The sequence below is a fragment of the Chrysochloris asiatica genome, unplaced genomic scaffold, assembly GCF_000296735.1.
Source record: "Chrysochloris asiatica unplaced genomic scaffold, ChrAsi1.0 scaffold00038, whole genome shotgun sequence".
In the NCBI taxonomy this organism is placed as follows: domain Eukaryota; kingdom Metazoa; phylum Chordata; class Mammalia; order Afrosoricida; family Chrysochloridae; genus Chrysochloris; species Chrysochloris asiatica.
The window spans coordinates 19,370,288-19,393,692 of NW_006408556.1; the positions used below are offsets into that span (position 1 = coordinate 19,370,288).

The 23,405-nt window shown below is 41.7% G+C and overlaps 2 protein-coding genes across 2 annotated transcripts in view; one reads left to right on the forward strand and one right to left on the reverse strand.

Annotated features, from left to right (window-relative positions):
* The window catches only part of MEP1A (meprin A, alpha (PABA peptide hydrolase)), a 41,801-nt gene extending 38,856 nt beyond the window's left edge, over positions 1 to 2,945 (forward strand). Inside the window, 1 exon segment of the mRNA XM_006860530.1 lies at positions 2,789 to 2,945. Within this exon segment, the coding sequence (XP_006860592.1) occupies positions 2,789 to 2,945 (157 nt within the window).
* Positions 2,946 to 20,049: 17,104 nt separating this feature from the next.
* Positions 20,050 to 23,405, reverse strand: part of GPR116 (G protein-coupled receptor 116) — a 68,622-nt gene continuing 65,266 nt past the window's right edge. The window contains exons 19-20 of the mRNA XM_006860610.1: positions 22,314 to 22,398; positions 20,050 to 20,129 (exon numbers count right to left, since the gene is read on the reverse strand). Of these exons, the coding sequence (XP_006860672.1) occupies positions 20,050 to 20,129; positions 22,314 to 22,398 (165 nt within the window). The remainder of the gene's footprint in view (positions 20,130 to 22,313; positions 22,399 to 23,405) is intronic.

The following is a 23,405-nucleotide window of genomic DNA, read 5'->3' on the forward strand; positions in this document are numbered from 1 at the left end:
CTTTTTGGACCCTACAAAGAAGTGTCCTAGCTTGGTGGGTTTATGCTGGTGTAGGATATGGGTCATACCAGGGCCCAGAAGTCCAACGTGTTCACTCAGTTGGCTTTTAAGTCTTTCTCCTCTTTGAGGCATTGTCAGTACCTTGAATGTTGTTGGAATGTCTAACTCCACCAGCCCAAGCTGGGATTGTAGCCTAGGGACTTTCTAAGGGCCAGATGTGGTTATGACCTGCCACAGTGGGTCCAACCTTAAACTCTTCACTGCCTCTAGAGAGCTCTGGTAGCATAGTGTTTATGAGTTGGGATGCTCACCTCTAGGTCAGCAGTTTGAAACTACCAGCTGTTCCTCAGTAGAAAGGTGAGGCTTTCTGTTCCCATAAACATTTACAGCTTCAGAAACCCTATGCAGGATTGCTATGAGTCAGAACTGACTTCACAGCACACCACCACCAAATAACATGGTTATTTCTAGTTCTATTGTACTATTATTATTAACTCTATATCAATAATGTTTTTGTTGTTGGTAAGTGCTGTCAAATTGGTTCTAACTCATAGTGACCCTGTATAGGGTTTCTGAGGAATGGCTGGTGGGTTTGAACTTGATGACCTTGCAGTTAGTAGTCTAGTGCTATCCTACATTGCCACCCCAGGACACAATAATAGTAATAAGAAAATCTGATTTTTTTTGGCTGCTTGTGATATATCAAGTGATCTCAGCATTATACATCCGTGGTTGAAATGAGTCCTCACAGCCACCCTGTGATATAAGGGCTCTGATTATCCTTATTTAATGCATAAGAAGGTTGAAGTTCAAAGAAGTAAAGTAGTTTGTCTGAAATATCCCAGATTAAATGCTGGAGCTGGGACTTGAACCCAAGTCTGTTTGCACTCAAATAAACCAAGCTGGGACTTGAACTCAAGTCTGTTTGTCTGTACCCAAAACAAATCCACTGTTGTCAAGTCAGTTTTGACTCACAGCGACCCCATAGGAGAGAGTAGAACTGCCTCGTAGAGTTTCTGAGGCTGTAAATATTTTTAAAACAATTTTACGTTTTGCTTTTTGTTATGTGTTCAGTGAAGGTTTGCAGCACACATATTGTTGCTGTTGTTCAGTGCCATTGAGTTGGTTCCAACTCATGGTGACCCCGTATAGGGTTTCCAAGTAGTGGCTGGTGGGTTTGAACCACTGAATGATTGCAATCCATCAAGGTAACATCACTTATTCCACGTCCTCCCTGTGCTTCTAGTTCCCATTCATCCTTCTTTCCCCACCCTTGTGAATTTTGTCCTTAGGAAAATGCTGCCCTTTTGATCTTGAATGGTTGGCCATTTTTTGTTGTTGTTGTCATGTGCCGTTGGCCATTTTATTGGTGATTATCTCTTTGGTGTTGTTGTCTTCCCTGTATACCAGGGGTGATCCTTTATGTCTCAGCCTGTTCAATGATTCCTTTCCCAAACACCTGAAGCATAGAGTTTATGGAATAATTTCCTCTTAGGTAATACTTTGTTGTTGTTAATTGACAACTCATAACCACCCTGTATAAGGTTTCTGAGGATCAGCTGATGAGTTTAAACAGCTAATCTTACAGTTCAAACCAACCTTGCAGTCCAGTACTTCTCCTGTAAGTAATACTAGTACAATGAAATAGTTTGAGGTGAACTGAATCAAAAAGGACCACTGGTAGCTCTGTGTGACATATTCTGCTCCCGTAAAGATTAACAGCCTCGGAAACCCTGTACAGGGTCGCTATGAGTCGGAACCGACTCCACAGCACATAACAACAACAACAACAACCACAAAGTCAGGATTCAAACCCACCACCCTCCCTGAAGCTGATTTCCCCCATAAACATTTATAGTTCTATAGAGTCCTGGTATGATGCTATAGGATAAGTACTGGACTGCTAACCACAAGGTCAGTAGTTCAAACCCACCAGCTGCTCCTTGAAAACCCTATCCAGGATTGCTATGAGTTGGAACATACTCTACAGCATTTAAAAATAACAACAGGGTCACTATGAGTCAGAATCAACTCAATGGCAGAGGGTGGGGTCAGGAGTTCTGGTGACACAGTGGTTAAAGTGTTCGGCTGCTAACTAAATGGTCAGTGTCACTCCCTGGGAGGAGGCTGTGGTAGTCCACTTCTGTAAAGATTACAGCCTTGTGGCATCATACTCACCTTACAGTGCTATTTGGTTTTCATTGAAGTTACTTAGAAATGTCCATCCCAGTAAAGTACTAAGTCAGACTCTATCTGGAGAATTTCCCCTATAGCTATTGTTGTTGTTGTGAAGTACTGTTGAGTCGGTTCAAACCCATAGCGACCCTGTATAGGGTTTCCAAGGAGTAGCTGGTAAGTTTGAACCACCAACCTTACAGTTCAAACAGCTTTTCAGTCTGATGTATTAACCCACAGTGCCACACCAGGACTCCCTGTAGCTATTAGTCTGAGTCTGTATCAAGCCCCAAATCCATTTCCTGTACCTTCCTCCAGGCCTTGATACCTTGGACCAAGGATATGGGTCTTAGGCATCCTGCCTGGGTTCAAACCTCAAGAGTGAAATGCTTTTCTCATCATGTGACCTTGAGCAAGTTATGTAACAATTGTGTAATTTGAGGATAACAACTGTGTGATACAGCCTTCCCATTCAGAGGGTTGTTGGGATACAATTAATGGATTCATACAAAATCCTTTAAATGGGAAAAGATGCTCTTGTTGCTGTGGTGTTATTAAAAAGCTCTTAAGGCTCAGGTGGCTCCTACATACTCCATGTGTCCTGTCTCCCCAGGTGCATCTCTGGACAAGCCTTCTTCTACACAGGGGAGCACTGCCAGGTCATGCAGGTGCATGGCAGCATCTTGGGGCTGATGATCGGAGGCCTGGCTGGTACCATCTTCCTGACCATCACCATCTTCTCTGTCCTTTCCCAAAAGTCAAAGCAGTGACTTGTCTGAGGACATGAACCAGGCTACAGGAATGCTTCCTCCATCAGACTCTCTCTTTCTGTGGTCTGTGCAGTCTGGAGTGGGTTTTCTAAGCTTTGCTCTCTGAGGACCAAGGCTTTTAGACTCAAGTCTTTCTGTTCTCTACCCTCAGCGTACCCCCACGTGGTTCTTCTACCCTGCTATGTGCCTCTTTAAAATATCTAGCAAGTCCTGGTACAGCACCCACCATACTGGTTTATTTAATTGAATGTCGTTTCCACAGACTGTAAGCTCTAGGTGAGCAGGGACTTGTCCCTATTTGTCATGCTAGCCTTGATGCCTGGAACCATGTCTAGCTAACACATTATAAGTACTCAATAAATGTTGAATGAATGACTTTCTAAACTCTCTTTTTCTACTGCAGATTAAGATATGAGGATAAGTCAAAAAGTGTTGCTACTAGTTTTTCCCAGTTCAAGTGTTTAAATGCGTTAAAATTTGACTCTGTTATAAGTGGGTGGATGTTCACAATGCAGAGGTGTATAGACCAAATGGAGGATATGTTGAAAAACAGTAGATTCACATCGATATTTTTGTTTAATGAAGATTTCTATGATTTTTTATAAAGATTTTTTGACTTACCCTTGAATGTATGATAAAATCTATATATTGATTGTGTTGTTGTTGTGGTTATGTGCAGTGGAGTTGGTTCCAACTCACAGCCACCCTGCACAGGGTTTCCAAGGCTGTAAATCTTTATGGGAGTAGAAAGCCTCATCTTTCTTCCGTAGAACAGCTGATAGTTTTGAACTGCTGACCATGAGATTAGCAGCCTGATTCATAACCACTAAGCTACCAGAGCTCCTTTCACTGAGACATAATGGTGTTGTGTGTTAAATTTTAGGTAAAGCATCCTCTGAGCCAGAGGAACTGATAGTATTGTTTACCTCCTCTTGAATTCTGAGGAAAGGCAAGTCTAGCATTACATGTAAGTGTGTGTGTGTGTGTGTGTGTGTGTGTGTGTGTGCGCGTGTGCAGGTAGGTAGGGGTCAGGGTTGTTTCTCTGATCTTTTCCAGATATAAAATATATTTTATATTTTGATAATATATGCATTATAATAGTAGCAAACTGAGGGTATCAGGCAATGCAAAAATTAAAGCAGCATTTTAAAGATGCTTAAAGGGCCAAAAAATGTTTATCCATTAGTAATCACAACATGGAATGTATGAAGTATGAATCTAGGAAAATTAGAAGTTGTCAAAAATGAAAAGGGAGGCATAAAGATCGCTATCCTAGGCATTTGTGAGCTAAAATGGATTGGTGTGGGCCATTTTGAATCAGACAATCATGTGGTTTGCTATGCAAAGAATTTCAAATGGAAGAGAAATTGGGCCCCACTGATTATCAAAAAGAACATTTCAAGGTCTATCTTGAATGATGTATAGCGTTATTTGTGATAGGATAATATTCATATGTCTATAAGGAAAACCAATTAATTGGTTATTCAGATTTATGCACCAACCACTAAAGCCAGTAATGATGAAATTGAAGAACTCTACCAATGTCTTCAGTCTGAAATTGATCAAACTTGCAATCAAGATGCATTGATAATTACTGGTGATTGGAATGTAAAAGTTGGAAGCATGATAGAATCTGGTAAGACCAGACTTATTCATTGAAAATACATTTTAAAACCAAGATAAAATATGGCTATACACATGTTGCTGTTGTTATTAAGTGCCATGGAGTGTGTTCCAAATTATAGTGACCCTGTACAGGGTTTCTGAGGACTGGCTGGTAAGTTTAAACTGTTGACCTTGTGGTTCAAACTGACCTTGCAGTCCAGGGCTTATCCTACAGTTCTATATCAGAACTCCAAAGAACTATACACATGGACCTCACCAAATGGAACACACAGGAATCAAATTGCTTGTGTTTGTGGGAAGTTGGTGGACTGGGTTGTGTGTGCCAGGGCTGTATTCTATCACCATATTTATTCAATCTGTACACTGAGTAAATTATCTGAAAAGCTGTATTGTATGTAGAAGAACGTGGCATCAGGATTGGAGGAAGACTCATTAACAACCTGCGATATACAGATGATGCTTGCTGGATATGAAGAGGACTTTATACACTTACTGATGAATATTAAAAACAAAACATTCAAGGGGGTCCTTCAACCCCAAGGAAAAAAAAACAAAAGAACCAAAAACGGGCCAAAAAAAAAAAACAAGAAAAGTCGAGAAAAGACTGAAGTAGTCAAAGACATCATTTTGCTTGCTTGGATCTACTATAAATACTCATGGAAGCAGTAGTCAAGAAATCAAACAGCGTATTACATTAGGCAAATCTGTTGCATAAGACCTCTTTAAAATGTTCAAGAGCAAAGATGTCAGTTTGAAGACTAAGGTGCACCTAACCTTGGTATTTTCAATAGTCTCATATGCATGTAAAATTTGTACAATGAATAAGTAACACTGTAGAAGAATTGATTCATTTGGTTTATGGTGTTGGAGAAGGATGTTAAAAGTTTCATGGGCTGCCAGAAGAACAAACAAATCTGTGTTGAAAGAAGTATAGCCAGAATGCTCCTTAGAAGCCATGATGACTAGAGTTTGACTCTTAAGCTTCAGACATATTATCAGGAGGGACCAGCCCCAGGAGGACATCATGTGGTAAAGTGGAGGGTCAGTGAAAAAGTGGAAGATCCCCAATGAGATGGATTGGTACAGTGGCAGCAGCAATGGGCTCAAGAATGAAAAGGATTGTGAGGATGGTGCATGACGGGACAGTGTTTAATTCTGTCGCTATGAGTCCGAATCAACTCCATGGCACCTAACAACAACAACAATAAATTTCATAGAAGGAGCCCTGGTAGTGCAGTGGGCTAAGTGTCAGATTGCTAACCACAAGTGAACCCCACCAGCTGTTCAAATGGGAGAAAAATGAGGCTGTCAGCACCTGTAAAGATTTACAATCCAGAAACTCCAGAAAGCGGTTACACTCTGATCTATATAGTGTCACTATGTGTCAAGTCCTGGTGTGGCACTGTGGGTTAATGGGCTGGACTGCAAGATCGGTTTGAAATTCAACGTCGGTGGTTCAAGCTCACCAATCACTCCTTGGAAACCCTATACAGGGTCACTACGAGTCAGAATCAACTCGATGGCACTTAACAACCACAAAGTCATGTCGGAATTGACACGATGGCAGTGGGTTTGGTTTAATTCTCATAGATGTCTTTCCTTGCTGATGTGTCTGAAATGAGAAAACACACAGAAGGAAACAGAACCACAAAAGAATAGAGAGACTTCTGAGACTACTCTTGGAGTTCCTGAATCCAGCTATCCTTCAAGGTAGATTAATCTAGTAGCTTTTGCAGTTGAAGTTCCTGTGTATTTTCCCCAGAGATACAGAGGGACTTCAAAAGTTGGTGGAAAAATTCCAATATATTTTAATTACATTTTTTTCATGTACTTGTTGAAGTCTCCTAGTATTTATATACTAAGTCTCATCTCTCCTTGAGGGTTCCCCCCTGCCCCAGCTAAAGGAACCTCAGACATGAAGGAAAATACACAAATAGTGTGTCTTAGTTAGCCCGTATCACCATAACAGAAATGCCACAAGTATGTACCTTTAACAAACCAAAATTTCTGTTCTCATAGTTAGGAGCCTAGAGTGTGACTTTAGTGGGATGTCCTTCCTTGTTGGTAATCCTAGAGTTTCTTGGGGTTCCTTGGAGTCTGTCTTGCTCCGTGCGTGTATCTTGGTGAATATTCTGGTTTTTGACAACTCGGAGGTGATTAGGGTAAGGAATCATCTTAGATTGGTATGATCTCACTGACGTAACACAAGAAAACCACTATTTCCAAACAGAGTCACATCCACAGGCACAAGGGCCAGGATTCATTTGGGGAGTACAATTCAATATAATGGACTATTTTGAAGGAGTGGAAGTCCTGGTGTGGTGCTGTGGGTTAATGTGCCAGACTGCAAAGCCATTTGAATTGCAAGGTTGGCAGTTCACACTCACCAGCTGCCCCTTGAAAACCCTATACAGGGTTGCTATGGGCTGGAATCGACTCGTCGGCCCTTAACAACAACAACAACAATATTTTGAAGGAGTATGAACAACACATCCAAGGCACAGGACATTCTCCCACAGTCAGACATTGTCTGCTTCCTTATGCAAGTACAGGCCAGTTTGTCCCTCTGCTCTGAGGACCTGGCCTGCCTGGGCAGTTGGCCTTGTTTACTTCTCCTTGGTCTTCTCGGATGACACTTTGGATAGTGAGTCAAGGGCAGCACCTTCTTCAGTGTGTTCTCAGAGGCAAAGCTAGCACCTTACCAGCTGGACTTAGCTGCTGGCTGCTGGTCAGATAGCCCTGGGACAGCTGCATGATTTGAAAATGAAAATCCAGTTCAGCAGCAGCTTTTGATGGATAGATTAGGAAAGGGAATAACCCTATCCAATCCCTTTGCAGCTGCATAGATGGAAACATTGTTAAATATATTCCTTGAAATAATGGAGGTCATATCTGGGGTTGTTTTCTGCTTTACCTTTGGTTTCATAAAGAAGGTCCAGTCAGTGATGGGGAAGAAAGGAAGAAAGAAAAGAGGGAGCTAGCCAAGATAGTATGTCTCTTTTATACCTGCTTGTAAATACACATTACACACTGATATCAAGTGAAGTATGTATGGTGGATTTACATACTTCATACGTTGTTTTTGTTGTTGTTAGGTGCCATCGAGTGGATACTGAATCATAGTGACCTTATGCACAGCAGAACGAAACATATGAGTCGGAACCGACTCCACGGTACTTAACAACAACTTCATACATACTAACCTACATTCCTTTCTGACTTCCCTTTCCCCTCAAGGATCTTAATGTAATAGCGTTAGGAGGTGGGGAGTGAGTGACTCTTTCGTTCCTGGTTCCCATCATGCAAACGGTCTTGGCTCCACCTTTGCTCTGTCCAAATACCCGCAAAGCACTTCTCATTTTGCCTTCACAGAGGAGTCATCACAAGTTTAACATTTGGATTGTTTGATATCCTGGATGGCTCAGCTGCTAACCAACATGTTGGAGGTTCAAGTCCACACAGAGATACCTAGGAAGAAAAACCTGCGGATCTATTACTGAAAAAATCAGGCACCGACAAGCCTATGGAGCACTATTCTACTCTGATGCATATGTGGTTGTCATGAGTTGAGGTCAATAGTGGGTTTTGGGATGCAGTTTCAGGAAGGACCTTGGTAAAGTGGAGGGTCAGCGAAAATGAGGAAGACAACACAAAGAGTTGGATTGGCACAGTGACAGCTACAGTGGGCCCAAACATAACAACAACTGTGAGGATGAAGCAGGACCAGCCTGCATTTCGTTCTGCTGTGCATAGGGATCTCTATGAGTCAGAAATGACACCAGGGCACCTAACAACAACAGCGACAAACAGGATGTATTATAGAGAAGGTAGGGCACCACCGCTTGAGGCCCACCAGGTGGCGATCAAGCTACAGGAGAAGCGCTAGTGTTGTCGAAGAGAAGCTGACCAAGGAGGCCAGCTTTCACTTACGGTTGTTGTTAAGTGATGTCAAGTTGGTTCTGACTTACAGTGACTCTGTAAAGGGTTTCCCAGGGCTGGCTGGTGAGTTTGAACCACCAACCTTGAAGTTCAAACTGACCTTGAGGTAGAGTGCTTATTCTGTGGCGCCACGCCAGTGTTCCGTCCCTTATTAGCCCAGCTGGAAATTTCTGTCAGGGTTGCTTTGGCTTCTTCTGTCTGTGGGTGACAGCTGTGAAGCAGCTCCCGGGGACATTCCCCGGGCATGGGAAAATGTCCACCATTCCAGATAAACAGTAAATGCACGTACAATTTTCCTTGGTTAATCACCTCTTCCCACGACAACAGGGCTGGTTATTAGAATACAGAGGAGTCTTCGGAGCTAGTGAAAACTGGCTCCCAAAGAGGCAGGACCCAAACTCCCTCTTGGGTAGTGTTGTTTAGTGTCGGAAGTGGGATGTGACAGCATCTCCCCATGACTCGTCCAGCCAGTTCCTATTCTTCTCATGCTGAGAAATAGCCTTTTTTTTTTTTTTTTTTGAGTTCCTGGGTTTTTCCTGACTAATATCTCATAGTCACCATAATATCTTATTTCTGGCTCAGTACTGGGGAATTAACATACTGGTGTGCAAAGGAGCTCAGGTGTGCTCTTTCCATCCATGTGGGTACAATGACATCACCTGAACCCTGGCTCAACATGTCCATCACAAAATTTACACGAAAAAAATTTTTAAAAAATGATTGCATTCTATTTGTAGGACATTATGAGCAGTCTCCAGAGTCCTGCTGTAGCGCCATAGGATAAACATTCGACCTCAAGGGCGGCTTGAATCGCAAGGTCAGCAGTTCAAGCTCACCAGCTGCTCCTCAGAAACCCTATACAGGGTCGCTTTTTGGAGATAAATGACCGGTGTCTGGTACAGAGTGGGTTTCAGTAACTGTGTACAACTTTCCTCCTTTCATGGAGTTCTGCTGGCAAAGTGGGGTAAGCATCAGGCTGCTAATCACAAAATCAGCAGTGCAAACCTACCAGTTGCTTTCAGGAAGGAAGATGTGACAGTTTCTCCCTTAAAATTTGCAGTCTTGGGAACCGTAAGGAGCTGTAGTACTCTGTCCTGTGGAGTCACTAGAAGCCAGAATTGAGTCCATGGCAGTGGTTTTTAGATTTCCTCCTGTTTTCCTCTGTCCCCTCCATACTCATAGACAGAAAAAAAAAAAAGCCCATGAAACTTATCTCCCCTCTACAATGTGCTAGATGATAAATACTAATACCTCTTTGTTCATGAGGAAATGAAGAAAGGCGGAGTTGGAGTAGAACCCTTACCTTCTTGGGTTAGTAAATGGAAAGTAGTCAAGCGCTCCAGGGTGGGCTCAGCCTCAGTACCAGAGATGGGAAAAGAAGACGGACTGGAAAAACCATGGCTGTGACCAGGGGCCAGTTCCAGTCCCTTGTTCTGGGCTAGTGCTTGGCACCTACAGAGATGAGGCTGCTTGGTGTTACTGCTGGCTTCCTCTGAAGCACAGGTGCACCTTGGAGTCTGCCATCTGGGCCTATTTGATGCTGGGGTTCTTCCGGGAACCCACTAATCACTGTCATGAAGCTTTCCTCCTCTTTATTTTCCTCTGAGACTCCAGGCCTGGCTTGAAGCAAGTTAAAAACACACGGGTGGCTCACATTGTAGTTCTACTGGACAGTGGCTGAAAAGGTATTGAGAATTGTTGCATCTTCAGGGGGTGCCCCCATCTTCAGAGAGCCCCTAAAGGTACCTCGAGTTGCTGTGAAGGCCTGGGCCTTTGAGGAACCTTCCAACAGCCTTTGGTAATGGGGTTCAATATGTGTCCATGGGATTATAAGTGCTAAGAAATTCCTGATGCCACAGCATTGGGAGGAAGTGAAGAGGGGCTAGACTCTGGGGCAGCATGGGAGTTCAGTCAGAAGGCATGCCTCTGGGTAGTATTGTTAAAATTATCCAATATGTTCTTTGTAACAAGAAAAACCATCTTGTCACATACAGGATTGAGGGGAATCTTCAAAGTAGATGATTTTTCCAGTACTACCTCATCTAGGAGTCCTGGTGTGGTGCTGTGGGTTAATGCACTGGACTGAAAAGTCAATTTGAACCACAAGGTTGGCAGTTCAAGCTTACCAGTCGCTCCTCAGGAACCCTGTACAGGGTCACTGTGGGTTGAAACCGACTCGACAGTACTTAACAAACAACAAAACCTCAGCTTATCACGAGTATCTAATGAGTTGTGCTCTGCCCTTCCTGATCCTTCTGACGACAGCCTACACACCCAAGAAATCTCAGTGCGACCTGCTCTGTGGTCAGCAGAGCCCCTGAGAGCCTTCTGTGGTGAGCATCCCTCTGCTGCAATAAAAGCAATAGTTAAGTCAACTGATGGGAATTCTCTTACTTGCATAATATTTGACAAAATGTTTCATATAAAATATAAGTCTAACAATAGATCAAGGACCAACCCAACAACCCACTGCTATCAAATTGATTCTGAGTCATAGCGATGGTGCAGGGCAGACTAGAACTGCCCTCCGAGAGTTTCCAAGGCTGTTATCCTTACAGAAGCAGACGGTCACATCTCTCTCACACAGGGTGGATGGTGGGTCCAAAGTGTTGAGCTTCAAGTTAGCAGCTGAGTGCTTAATTGGTACACTACCCGAAATCCTCGCCCAAGAGCCAGAGGGTTAATAAAAGAGCAAGGTAAAGGGAGAAAGATGACTTTCTGTTCCAGGATCTGTGTTCTTCCTGCTATGACTCAGTTTTATTTTTATTATTAAGTACAAGGAAGCCTGGTGAGTTTGAACCGCTGTCCTTGGAGTTCAACCTGATCTTGTAGTTCAGTGTTTTATCCCATAGTGCCACACCAGGACTCTTAAGACATAAAACTCATTCTCTAAGAAATAAAGTTTCTAGACTTCCTTTCTCTTAGGGAAAACATGACACTGATTTTATAAGGTCCAAGCTCCAAGGATCTGAGGAGGATTTTTCAGGCCGTGTTGAAAGGATACGAGTTGCATGTTGTTGCAGTTAGGTGCCATCAAGTCAATACTGACTCGTACAGACCCTATGCACAGCAGAGCAAAACACTACTCAATCCTGTGCCAACCTCACAGCCGTTGCTACATTTGAGCTCATCACTGCTTCCACTGTGCCAATCCATTTCTCTGACCCTCTACTTTACCTAGCATGATATCCTTCTCCAGGGACTGGTCCCTCCTAACAGTATGTCTGAAGTATGAGAGATGAAGTCTGGCCATCTTGGCTTCTAAGAGCATTCTGGCTGCACTTCTTCTAACACAGACTGGTTTCTTCTTTTGGCAGTCCATGGTACCTCTATATAGACAGGAGGTATTTGGGAACTGTGGAATTCTGTGACCCACCCAACCCTGACTACCATGGGTGAAGTCTCTTTGTAGACCAACCTAGATTATGGGGTACACACCCTGTTTTAAATTTCTTTTTCTAAACTGCTATCGGTATACAGCTGGCAGCAGGGATAAATAGCAGAGATAGTTTGCTCTAGCTTGTACTATCCAATGTAGGACCCATCGGGGTAGGGAACTTTTGTTGTGCCAAGGGCCATTTGGATATATATAATATTCATGGGCCTTACAAAATTATCAATTTAAAAATTAGCCTGCTATAAAGTGATGGCTGGAACTCTGAGTGTCTTGGCAGGGGCAGACGAAATGTTTTCTCAGACCTTGTACAGCCTGCGGGCCAGATAGTCCCCACTGCTGCTCTAACCTCCTGCGGCTCCTGAGCACTTGAAGTGTGGCTTGTCTTCACTGAAGCATGCTGTAGGTGTGAAATATGCAACGAATTTGAAGACTTTATACAAAGACTGAAATGTCTGATTAACATACTCCGTTGCTTTTGAGATGATCAAATGTTGACTATATCGGTTTATAAAAAAAATCTTTAGGAAATCAATTTCACTCATTTACTTTTGTGTGGCCTCTCAAAAAGTTAAAATACAAGTGCGACTCCTATGGTAGTACTACTAGACAGTTCCAAGAAGGCTGCATAAAGTTTTACCCAAAGTGCTCATAGGAAAAATGCTTTTCTTCTTGTTGATATGAATCAAATAGAATTTTCATAAAGCTGGGAAAGGGGAGGAGTCTTCAAAACACAAAAGTATCTTCCTTTTGTATGAGGCACACATTATGTTAAAAAGAAATCAGCCAAGTAAGCAGAAAATTCCAGACAACCTGCTATGATAGGATAGCCTCCCTGTCTGTTGAAATTTGCATATGTTCCCAGTCTGAAGGAAGCTTGAAGGGTGAGCCCTGTCCATTACTTTTGAAGGACTGAGAGGACCAGATGTACAAAAGCTTAGAGTCCTGGCTCTCACCTGTCGGCTCAAGCCTCTGATTGGTGGCCTAAATGTCACTTTACCTGATTCACCAGACACACACCACGCCTGGAAAGGTTCCCAGCTTCTGGAGTGGTCACCTCTTTTCAACAATCAAGGTTTTCCAAACAGCATCCTTTCCCCGAGTTTCATCATTTTGAAGTTGAAAGGTGACTTCTCATGTTTGCACATGCAGTGGACAGGATACAGGGTAACACAGAGTCGTCTGCAGCCTCGGAGCTGCACAACTAATGTGCCCTAAGTGATCACCATTACTCAAAAGGCAACGTTACAGCCCCCACTCCACAGCTAATACGTGGCACTGAGTCTGCAGAGAAACACTGAGCCCTTCATTGGTTTTGCTTTGCTTGTTAATTTCTTAAAAAACACATTGATGAATAATCCAGGATCATCCTCTCTCCCATTCAGGGACATGTGAATATGACGGGCTAGCTCTTCCTTGGTGAGATTACATTATATGGCTGTAGTTTGTTGTTGCTAAGTGCTGTTGAGTAGGTTCTGATTCATATCCACCTTGTATAGGGTTTCCAAGGAGCAACTGGTGGTTTTGAACTGCCGACCTTGTGGCTCAAATTGACCTTGCAATCCAGTGCACTATCCTACAACAACACACCAGGACTCCAACCTTGTATGGCAGATATCATTAGAATCCCCAATCAGCTGACTTTGATTTAATCACAAGGGAGATTATTCCATGTCCAGACACAATCCAATGAGCATTTTAAAGGAGGTTCAGAGGTCAGAGTCAGAGATGATCTCCTGTTGGCGTTATGGAAGCAAACTGCCCTGTCCTTGAAAAGGGCCACTTGGCTTGGAATGGCTGGCAGACATGAGGGCTTGAAAGCCTCATTCCTACAAATACAAGGAATGGAATTCTACCAAAAATTAATGAGTTTGAAAGATGAACTAAATCTTGAGATAAGGCCAGTGCCTGGTTGGCTGATGCCTTACTTTGAGCCTGGTGAGAACCTGAGCATCCCGCCCAGGGGTGCACTGGTGGTACAGTGGTTAAGAACTGGGCTGCTAACTGAAAGGTTGGTGCTTCAAACCCAGCAGGTGTGCCACAAGAGAAAACTGTGGCGGTCCACTCCCATAAAGATTACAGCCTTGGAAGTGGATGTGGCGTTGTATGCTGTCCTGTAGCTGTAAGGTTGATATGAGTTGGAATAGGATTTTTTTGTTGCTGTTAGCTTAGCCCAGTCTTCTGACCTACAGAAACTGTGAGTGTTGTTTCAAGCTGCTAACTCTGTGATCATTTTTGTTAAATGCCATTGAATTGGTTCCCCCTCATAGAGATCCTGTGCGCAGCAAAACGCAACACTGTTCTGTCCTGCCACATCCTCATACTTCTTGTTACATTTGTTACTGCCACTGTGTCAATTTATTTCTCTGGGGATCTTCTTCTTTTTATCAAGTATGATGTCCCTCTCCAGGGACTAGTTCCTTCTGATAACATTTTCAAAGTATGAGAGACAAAGTCTTGCCATCCTGGTTTCTAAGGAGAATTCTGACTGTACTTCTTCCAACACAGATTTGTTTGTTCTTCTGGGAATCCATAGTATTTTTAATCTTCTCCAACACCATAATTCAAATGCATCCATTCTCCTAAGGTCTTCCTTACTCATTGTTTAACTTTCACATGCATATTGTTGTTGTTAAGTTCCGTCAAGTAAGTTCTGTATAAGGATTCTGAGGAGTAGCTGGTGAGTTGAACATCCAACCTTGTGGTTCAAGCCAACATTGTTGTCCAGGGCATAGTCGGTTTGAACCGCAAGGTCATCAAGTTATTTATTGGTCCAGCGGTGAGAATTTTTGTTTTCTTTACATTAAGGTTCAATTCATACTGGACTGTAGTCTTTTATCTTCATCTGTATTTTAGGTCCTCTTCATTTCCAGCTAGAAAAGTTGTATCATTTGTATATTGCAGGTTGTTAATGAATCTTCTTCCAATCCTGATGCCACGTTCTTCTTTATATAATCCAAATTCTTGCATCATTTGCTCAACATACATTTTAAATAAGTATGGTGAAAGAATACAACCTTGGCACACACCTTTCCTGATTGTAAACCATTCACTGTTCCCTTGTTCTGTTCTAAAGACTGTCTCTTGGTCTATGTATAGATTCTTCATGAGCACAATTGAGCAACTAAGTGTTCTGGAATACCCATTCTTTGCAACATTATTCATAGTTTATCATGATCCAAACAGTCGAAAGCCTATACATTGTCAGTAAAGCACAAGTAAACATCTTTCTGGTATTCTCTGCTCTTAGTCAAAATCCATCAGATGTCAGCAATGATATCTCTGGTTCCACATCCTCTTCTTAATTTGGATTAAATTTCTGGCAGTTCCCTATTAATATACTGTTGAAACCATTTGTGAATTATATTCAGCAAAATTTTGCTTGCATGTAATATTAATGATACTATTGCTAATGTGCTGTAGAATAAGTACTAGACTGGAAATCACAAGGTTGGCAGTTCAAATTCAGCAGCCTCTCTCAGAAACCTTATACAGGGTTGCTGTGAGTCAGAACTGACTCGGCGGTACACAACAATACAATGTAAATATAGGATCAGTTTGCAAATATATAATAATAGGCTGCTAAAGGAATTCATACATCTCTACAATGAAAATTCCAATTAAGCCACACATCAATGTCAAAACAGACTTTTATTTTGTTTTACAGACAGTTTCTGTTAGCTTAATTTCCAGGACTATTATTTAAACCCTCTGTGAGCTGCTAACTCACCAATGGTGAGTGAGAGTGTTAATGGTTCTAGGAAAGACATCAGCCCTGTCAGCCAACTGAGATCAGCTGGGAACATCTGGCATCTCCATGCCTGGAAAATGGAAGGGTATCTATTTGGAGAATGGAGCTAGGCTCTGGATGATGTAAGTATGCCTGATAGAGCAGCAATAGCATACTGCAAAAGACCATATAACGTATATAAACGTCACAAGATCTCACTAGATAATATCTTGTTATAAACATGGAAAGGAAATGGTTGTCTGTTGGTATACTATGAAGACATGACCTAAAATTAAGGAGCTCTGGTAGCGTAGTGGTTACGAATCGGGCTGTGAACCATAAGGTCAGCAGTTTGAAACTACCAGCAGTTCCGCGGGAGAAAGAGGAGGCGTTCTGCTCCTGTAAAGATTTACAGCCTCGGAAACCCTGTGCAGGGTCGCCACGAGTCGGAACCGACTCCACAGTACTTAACAACAATTCTAGAAGGCTATAGCATCTAATTGCAAAATTAACATCTTTTTTTTAAAAAGCTGGACACCTAATAATTCCTGTTGCTATTTAAAACAAAACAAACAAACAAACAAAAAAACTTAAGAAAGCTATATCTGCTCCAAACTTGTCCATTGTTTTGGACATGTGGGAATCAGACTTCTGGTAGCCTGTGTCACTGAACTTTCTCTTTGGGGTGTAAGGTTCCCGTTTGACATTAACTCTCATGCCACCATCAAAATGCATCCCACCCACGCCTATTTCTGAGACCACTGTCTTTGTTCCACTTGCCTCAGAATTAACTGCCCTCACTCCCATCTGCACTTAATGATTACTGTAATTGTTTTCCCATCTCAGGGTAACTTTTTCTTTTTTTTCTGAAACCTCTCACACTGACCTCTGCCCTATTTAAGCAACAAAAGGTTATCAGTTCACAGAGTGTTTATTTCTGGCCTTAATAACCTACATCCTAAAAACCTCATGTACTTTACCTCTTCTCCCATAAAAGCAATAAGAAATGCATTACCATTTGGTAAACATGGTAGATACATGACTCATTCAAGAGAGGACGTGATTCTGTGTTTTACCCTGGATTTATAGTATGCCCAGAGAATATTTTTGTAGCTTGTATTAATTGTTTGTTTGTGAATGCTCACATCTTACAACCTTTCAGGCAGAAGCACAGCTATCCTTTGGAAGAAAACTGTTAATGGAAGTAAATTTGAACCAACTTCACTCACTGAGAAATGTCAAGAACATGGGGACACACTGAGCGATTTAAAAGGGAACTGATCACATCTCACTTTGCCCCCACACAAGAACCCATCTTCCTCCTTCCTTCAGAAATCTGCTACTAATAACTTTACAATTGTTGCTAATTGAAAACTGAAGACCTCGGGGCCAGGTGAGGCTCCTGCTATATTGACTGCTGGTCTCTCTTACCATTTTGAATTCAACTCTTATTTTCAAATCTTCTTGGGAAAGGGCAGTGGTTGAATTATGCATCTTGATTTGGGGCAGAAAATTAGCAAGTACTTCTCAAACATTTTTGTTTTTATAGTTTTCCTGGAATTGGTTCCAATGGTGTGGCTTGTAAGATAGTGACATATGCTTGCCTCTGTGTGTTTAAGTGTGTGTGATGGGATAAGCCAATGTGTATTAGTTTACGAATGTGGGCAGAGGTCCAGGTCTACATCCTATGGAATTTTCAATTGACGGAGGTTCCCATTCAGAACATCAACCCCAATGATCCCCAAGGGACTAAGGTTGATGGAAGTTCAGTGTGTCTTATTCCTTTGCATTTTTAAATATGAGAATCACTTCCTCCTCTTAAGTGTTCTTTGTTCATGTCATGATTGCCAGGTTAACACTGTTCTATAACCCTGGCTCAGTTCTCCCTGATATAACTCCAGAAACCAAGTCCAATTCCACATCAGACAGTCATTTTATTGCTAATACTGTTGTTGTTAAATGCCATCGAGAGGGTTCCAACTCATAGTGACCCTGTATAGGGTTTCTGAGAAGCAGCTGGTGGGTTTGAACTGCCAACCTTGTGGTTAGCAGTCCAGTGCTTTTCTTCCCCTAAAGTCTAATTCACTTGATCTCCCAACCTTAGCCCTTAGCTCTGTCTTCTTGGTACTAAGCTCTGCCCAAAGTTGGTAATTCTCCTGTGAACTTGATCTGCATTCATAGACTAACAGTCATTTTAGGGACATTAAGTAAGTAATGCACTTACTTTAGGGACATTAAGTAATGCACCATACATTTGGGAAATTTATGTTACAATTCTTAGACAAACATGGGAATGAATGTCTACATCATTTTTCAAATGCATAGATATAAGAAGCTCATCAGTTTTAACCATTATTAGGGCAGCTAACTGTCCATCTTGGAGTCTTGGTGTGGTGCTGTAGGATAAGCACTGAACTGCTAACCACAAGGTCAACGGTTCAAACCCACCAGCCCTTCCTTGGAAATCCTATACAGGGTGGCTATGAGTTGGAACCAATTCAACAGCACTTAACAACATCTGTGCCTTTTACACTCCATTAGTTTCCCTTTCTATGAAAACAGTAGAAATATAAAATAAAGAACACAAGGAAGAGAATTTTTAAAGAGTTAATATATTAGAAGAAAACTCTTTGAACCTCAATATATAATTGCGGAGTATCAACGTCTTTGGTCTCATCTTCTTAAAGCTTGGGCCTTTTTATGTCCTCAGCACTCATGAAGACTCACAACCCAGACTGTGCCCTAGTAGATCCACCTTTCTTACTGTTTTACTTTCCCTATGGTATCAGACTTTTTGATTTAGAATGTAAGCTACCTAGCTGTATTTACAGCACTTGGTTTAGCTTTAGAATTGATTCAATTATGATAAATATCTGTGAGTTTTATATGAAATGCACATACAGTTCACAATCAATTCCTTGGGAAAAGCTCTGCCATCTGTTCATAATTCGAGGGTCATTGGGAGCACAGAATCACCAGCTGCAAACCTTCTCTCTGGGAATGTTCCAAGTCGTTGGAATAAACACAAGTTAGGCTGTACAAAAATCTTAATGTATATTGGTCTTGCACTTAAGGACTGAAAGAAATAATACACACAGTGAGCTATATAACACAACAAAGGTCATTCAATCCACAGTAACAACAATAGTAACAACAACAACAATATACAGTGCTATAAGATTATTAAAATCTATTCTATAATGCACAGAGAAGTACCTGGTTAAAACTGTTAAATATATGAGAATCGAGACTGTTTTCAATGCAATATATCAAATTTGGCAATTAAGTATCAAAAATATATATATTTTTTTCTTTTCAAGATGTGGAACAAACTAAAATATATGACAGTAGAAAATTTGTAGTCCCTGGGTAGTGCAAACTACTAACGTGCTGGCTGCTAACCAAAAGGCTGGAGGATCAAGTCCACCCAGAGGCACCTCGGGAAAAAATATCTGATGATTACTCCCCCAAACTCAGCCACTGAAAACCCTTTGGCACAGAGTTCTACTCTGACACACATGGGGTCGCCAGGAGCTGGGGTCAGTTTTCCGGCAAATGATTTGTGTTAAAGAACGTTTAGTCAGAAATTTATTTCTGCTTCGATCTGATAAAGTATCTTTATCTCACTTTCTCAGCAGATTCTTTCCACTTAACTCAAACCTTAACATACAAAAGTAGGTATACACATATCTAACATCGGTGGTATCATCATTCTTTCTATGCATTTACTGTAAAATCACCATCCATTTGACACATTCTGATAATGTAATTTCCTTTCAATTTGCTCCACTGCCCTTTATTTTTTCCATTGCCTATGAAAATATCAAATTCTTTTCTTACGACTTACTTCAGTTTCCATTTTTGAGCCATGTTCGTTTCTTAACGTTGGAGGGTCTGAGTAGTTGTATTAGGTCGTTAACATGGACACCTTAACTTATGGTTCTTAATGTTATTTCTACTCATTCTTTTGTATTCCTTCCTCTTTCCCTCTCTCTTTCCCTCTCTTTCTTCCTTCTTAAATAGAAGTCATTGGAATATTTGATTAGACACTGTTTCTTTGTTACTTTAATCAAAGCTCACCTTTGTGCCCAGTGTATAAAAGGTGAAAATGTCTCTTCAAAATCCTATTTTACAATATAGACAGAGAAGCTAGGCCTGGAGGGGGACTTGAGTTTCACTTAAATACTATACACATTTGGTATCACATGAGAGGGAGGGAAGCAAAAATAAACATAAACATTACTTTTAGTCTGTCTTTACAAAATAAAACCTCTTCTTTAATGGAACAAAGTCTTTTCAGGATCTGCTCCTGAAAGCCTTCTGAGTGAACATTTTACCCAACGCTTTGAAGGATCTCTTCTTTTTAAGCACAACCATTCTTTTCAAGAGGTCACATGGATTGGATTTTCTTGTTCTTAGTTGAGTAACGAGTAAGCACTAGATGAGTTTTCCAAGGATGAGCTGGTGGTTTCTGGGGTAGAAACATTGTATGTTCCTGTAAAATAGAACAGTGGTCCAGCCTTAAAGACAAGCCTTGGAAGCATCACAGTGTGGACCTCTACTACTGGTCCAGTGCAGAGTTCTGGGTCAGGGCCCAGATAAACTTGGCCAAGCATGGGAATAAAATTCATGCCTGCCCACCTCCCCAGCCCTAGAAGTGCCAGAGAACAAACAAGGCTGCCGTTCTCAAGCATGTGTTGCAGCCGACAAGCACTAACTACATCACATCATACCAGCAGCCAGATTTCTATAAAGGAAGGAAGGATGATCTCCACCACGTGGGCAGCTGCTCCACATGCTACCACATGCATGGGCTGGGGACACCCCCATGAGGGATCTCTCTGGTGCCCTTGGGCTAAGTTAACTTGGGAAAACTCTTGGAAGGGTCCTGGAAGCTAAGTAGAAAGGCAAGGGCTTGTAAAGTGAGAAAAAGGGAAGAAAAGATAAATCACAAGGGACATAGACCTAGGACCAGAGAAGTAGCAGAAGTCAAGAGATGACACCTAAAGTGCCAAGTGGCTGAGAGCCAGGGCAGCAGGAAGCGCAGCGTCTGAGCAGTGGCACAGTGAGAGTGTCAGAGAGAAGAGAGAGTGTGTGTTCGACAAGAAGAGGGTCACAGTGCCCACCCTACCATCAGATTCGGGAACTGCAACAGCTAACAAGGTTTCCATCATTGCCTGGGAGGGGCCTTTGGGGCTGCCAACAACATAAACCAAAGTTACAGTGATTAGGGAACCCTCAAATGTGCCAAAGTGGAGACAGCATCAATGACCTTCAAAAAGTCACCAAGCAGTAATGACCAAATATCTCAGGCTCTGATACCTAGCTGATTCCAGAAACCGAGCCCCAACTCCCACACCTATCTAAGTGACTCAGAAACCAGGAGCTCATTTGCTGAGCCCTAGTGTGGTGGTTACGAATTGGGCTGGGAACCTCAAGGTCGGCAGTTCAAAACTACCAGCTGTTCCGTGGGAGAAAGATGAGGCTTTCTGCTCCCATAAAGAGTTACAGCCTTGGAAACCCTGTGCAGGGTCACTGTGAGTTAGAACCGACTCCACGATACTTAACAACACAACAACAATATATTGCATAATTCTGCTTCAATAGAATGATGTCATCGAATTTTCATTATTTTCACTTGAATGCAGATGGTAATGCATGCAAGGCAGCTCTTAAAGAGAAATGTTGTTCTAATGTTGTTGTTTTTGTTATGTGTCATGGAGTCGGTTCCGACTCATAGCGACCCTGTACAGAGGTACACTCTGAACTTGTGATCATTTCACAATAGGTCAAATTCAGGACTTTCAAAATCAAAAGCGAAGGTCCTCCAGTTTCATGAATCATTCATTGAAGGCAAGCAGAAAATACCAGGTTCTCTGTAGTCTTAGCAACTCACTGGTATTCTTGAAGCCTACTTTCATATGAAAGGTCTTGATCTGGAATATTGACAGATGTCTGAACTCTAAATTTGTGATATCTGCTCTATTTCAAGAAGCTAAAAGGAATTTTGGTGTTTCTTTTCCTGGGAAGATGGTGGCATCGTGGGCATTTTGATTTGCTAGATTATCAACACCCATTGCCCAAAGTCAGTGATTCTATGTATCTTGTACTTCCATGGTGGAAATTTTAACTGTGCATGTTTCTAATAGAAAACTGGTCCATGATTATCCACACATGGTTAAATAAATGTCAGTGTTAAACAATAACAATAGTACAAAAAGGAAAAGTAACCCACAGCATGGTTTCTGTCATAGAATTTTCTGAATGAATTATTTGCCATACAATGACCCAGAAATGGTACCTACCCATTTCAATTTAACATAAACTAGTAAAGAACTCTGTGTATGACAAGGCCAGAAATTTCAGGTTTTCATTTTTATGACTAATTCAGTTTTGAAAGGCAGCTCTTAAAAGGGTTGTCTAGATTCTCCAAATCTTATTCTTCATGAGCTACTGGTTGCACACAAAAGGAAGTTGCCCTCAGAACCAGCCTACTGATGATTTGGGGAAACTGCACAAGTTCCTATATTGAACCTCTTCCCAAATGAGGTCATTGCAGTTAAATGCCATGAGGGGTGTGTGAGGGGGGAACAGGAATAGGAAGTGAAGGGATTTCAGGTTCCAAATCAAGACAAGCTTGCTCTGGACAACCAGGGTGCACCTAGAGGCCACGACATACCTGTTTTACCAAACAGATTATTAAATCTTCTTGATATTGGAGAGCTCATAGAAAATACAGGTGTGGATGAACCTAGGGATGTAGACTAGAAGAGAGAGGAAAAGATAATTACCAAGAGCAAATTCATTAGACCAATATAAACAAAACAAAACAAAACAAAAAAATGAAAACAAAAACATAGTGACTCTGTATAGGGTTTCTGAGGAGCAGCTGGTGCATTTGAACCTCTGCTGACGCATGGTTTATAATTCAATGCTTATCCTACAATGCCACACCAGAAGTCCTGGATGAGCTGAATTTCTACTTCAAACAAATCATGCAAGAACGTCTTTCTGAGATACTTGAAATCTCATCACTAACATTAAAGAACTCTAAAATGTTTTACTTGTTTACACATTTCTAGTCTCTTATGACATGTGAAAAGGAGCTCTGATAGAGTAGTGGTTACGAATCGGGCTGTGAACCACAAGGTCAGCAGTTCGAAACTACCAGCTGTTCCACGGGAGAAAGATGAGGCATTCTGCTCCCGTAAAGATTTACAGCCTCGGAAACCATATCAGGGTCCCTATGAATCGGAACTGACTCAACGGGTACTTAGCAACAATACTTCTCACCATATTAGTAGAATACCTTCCAACACAAAATGGGAATTCACCACAAAGGAAACATTTACCTTTGAGTGCTGTGAAGACCATTTTGACAAGGAAAACTTATTCAGCAAAGCTTCCTGTACCTGCATTGTTTTAAAGAAGAAATTGTCAATCCAATTGACCACAGATACCATACATTTTTAGAAGCATGAAATTGATATGGTTCTTACCTTCTGATCCCAGAGACATCCAAACAGTAAAATGAACAATCCCTGTGTAAAGGATGGGGAGAAATGCATTTGAATTAAATATTCTAAATTCTAATATATATATATATTGTGTGTCTGTGTGTGTGTCTGTGTGTGTGTATAATATATACATGGAACTCTGGTAGCGTAGTGATTACGAATCGGGCTGTGAACCTTAAGGTCAGCAGTTCGAAACTACCAGCTGTTCCATGGGAGAAAGATGAGACTTTCTGCTCCCATAAAGATTTACAGCC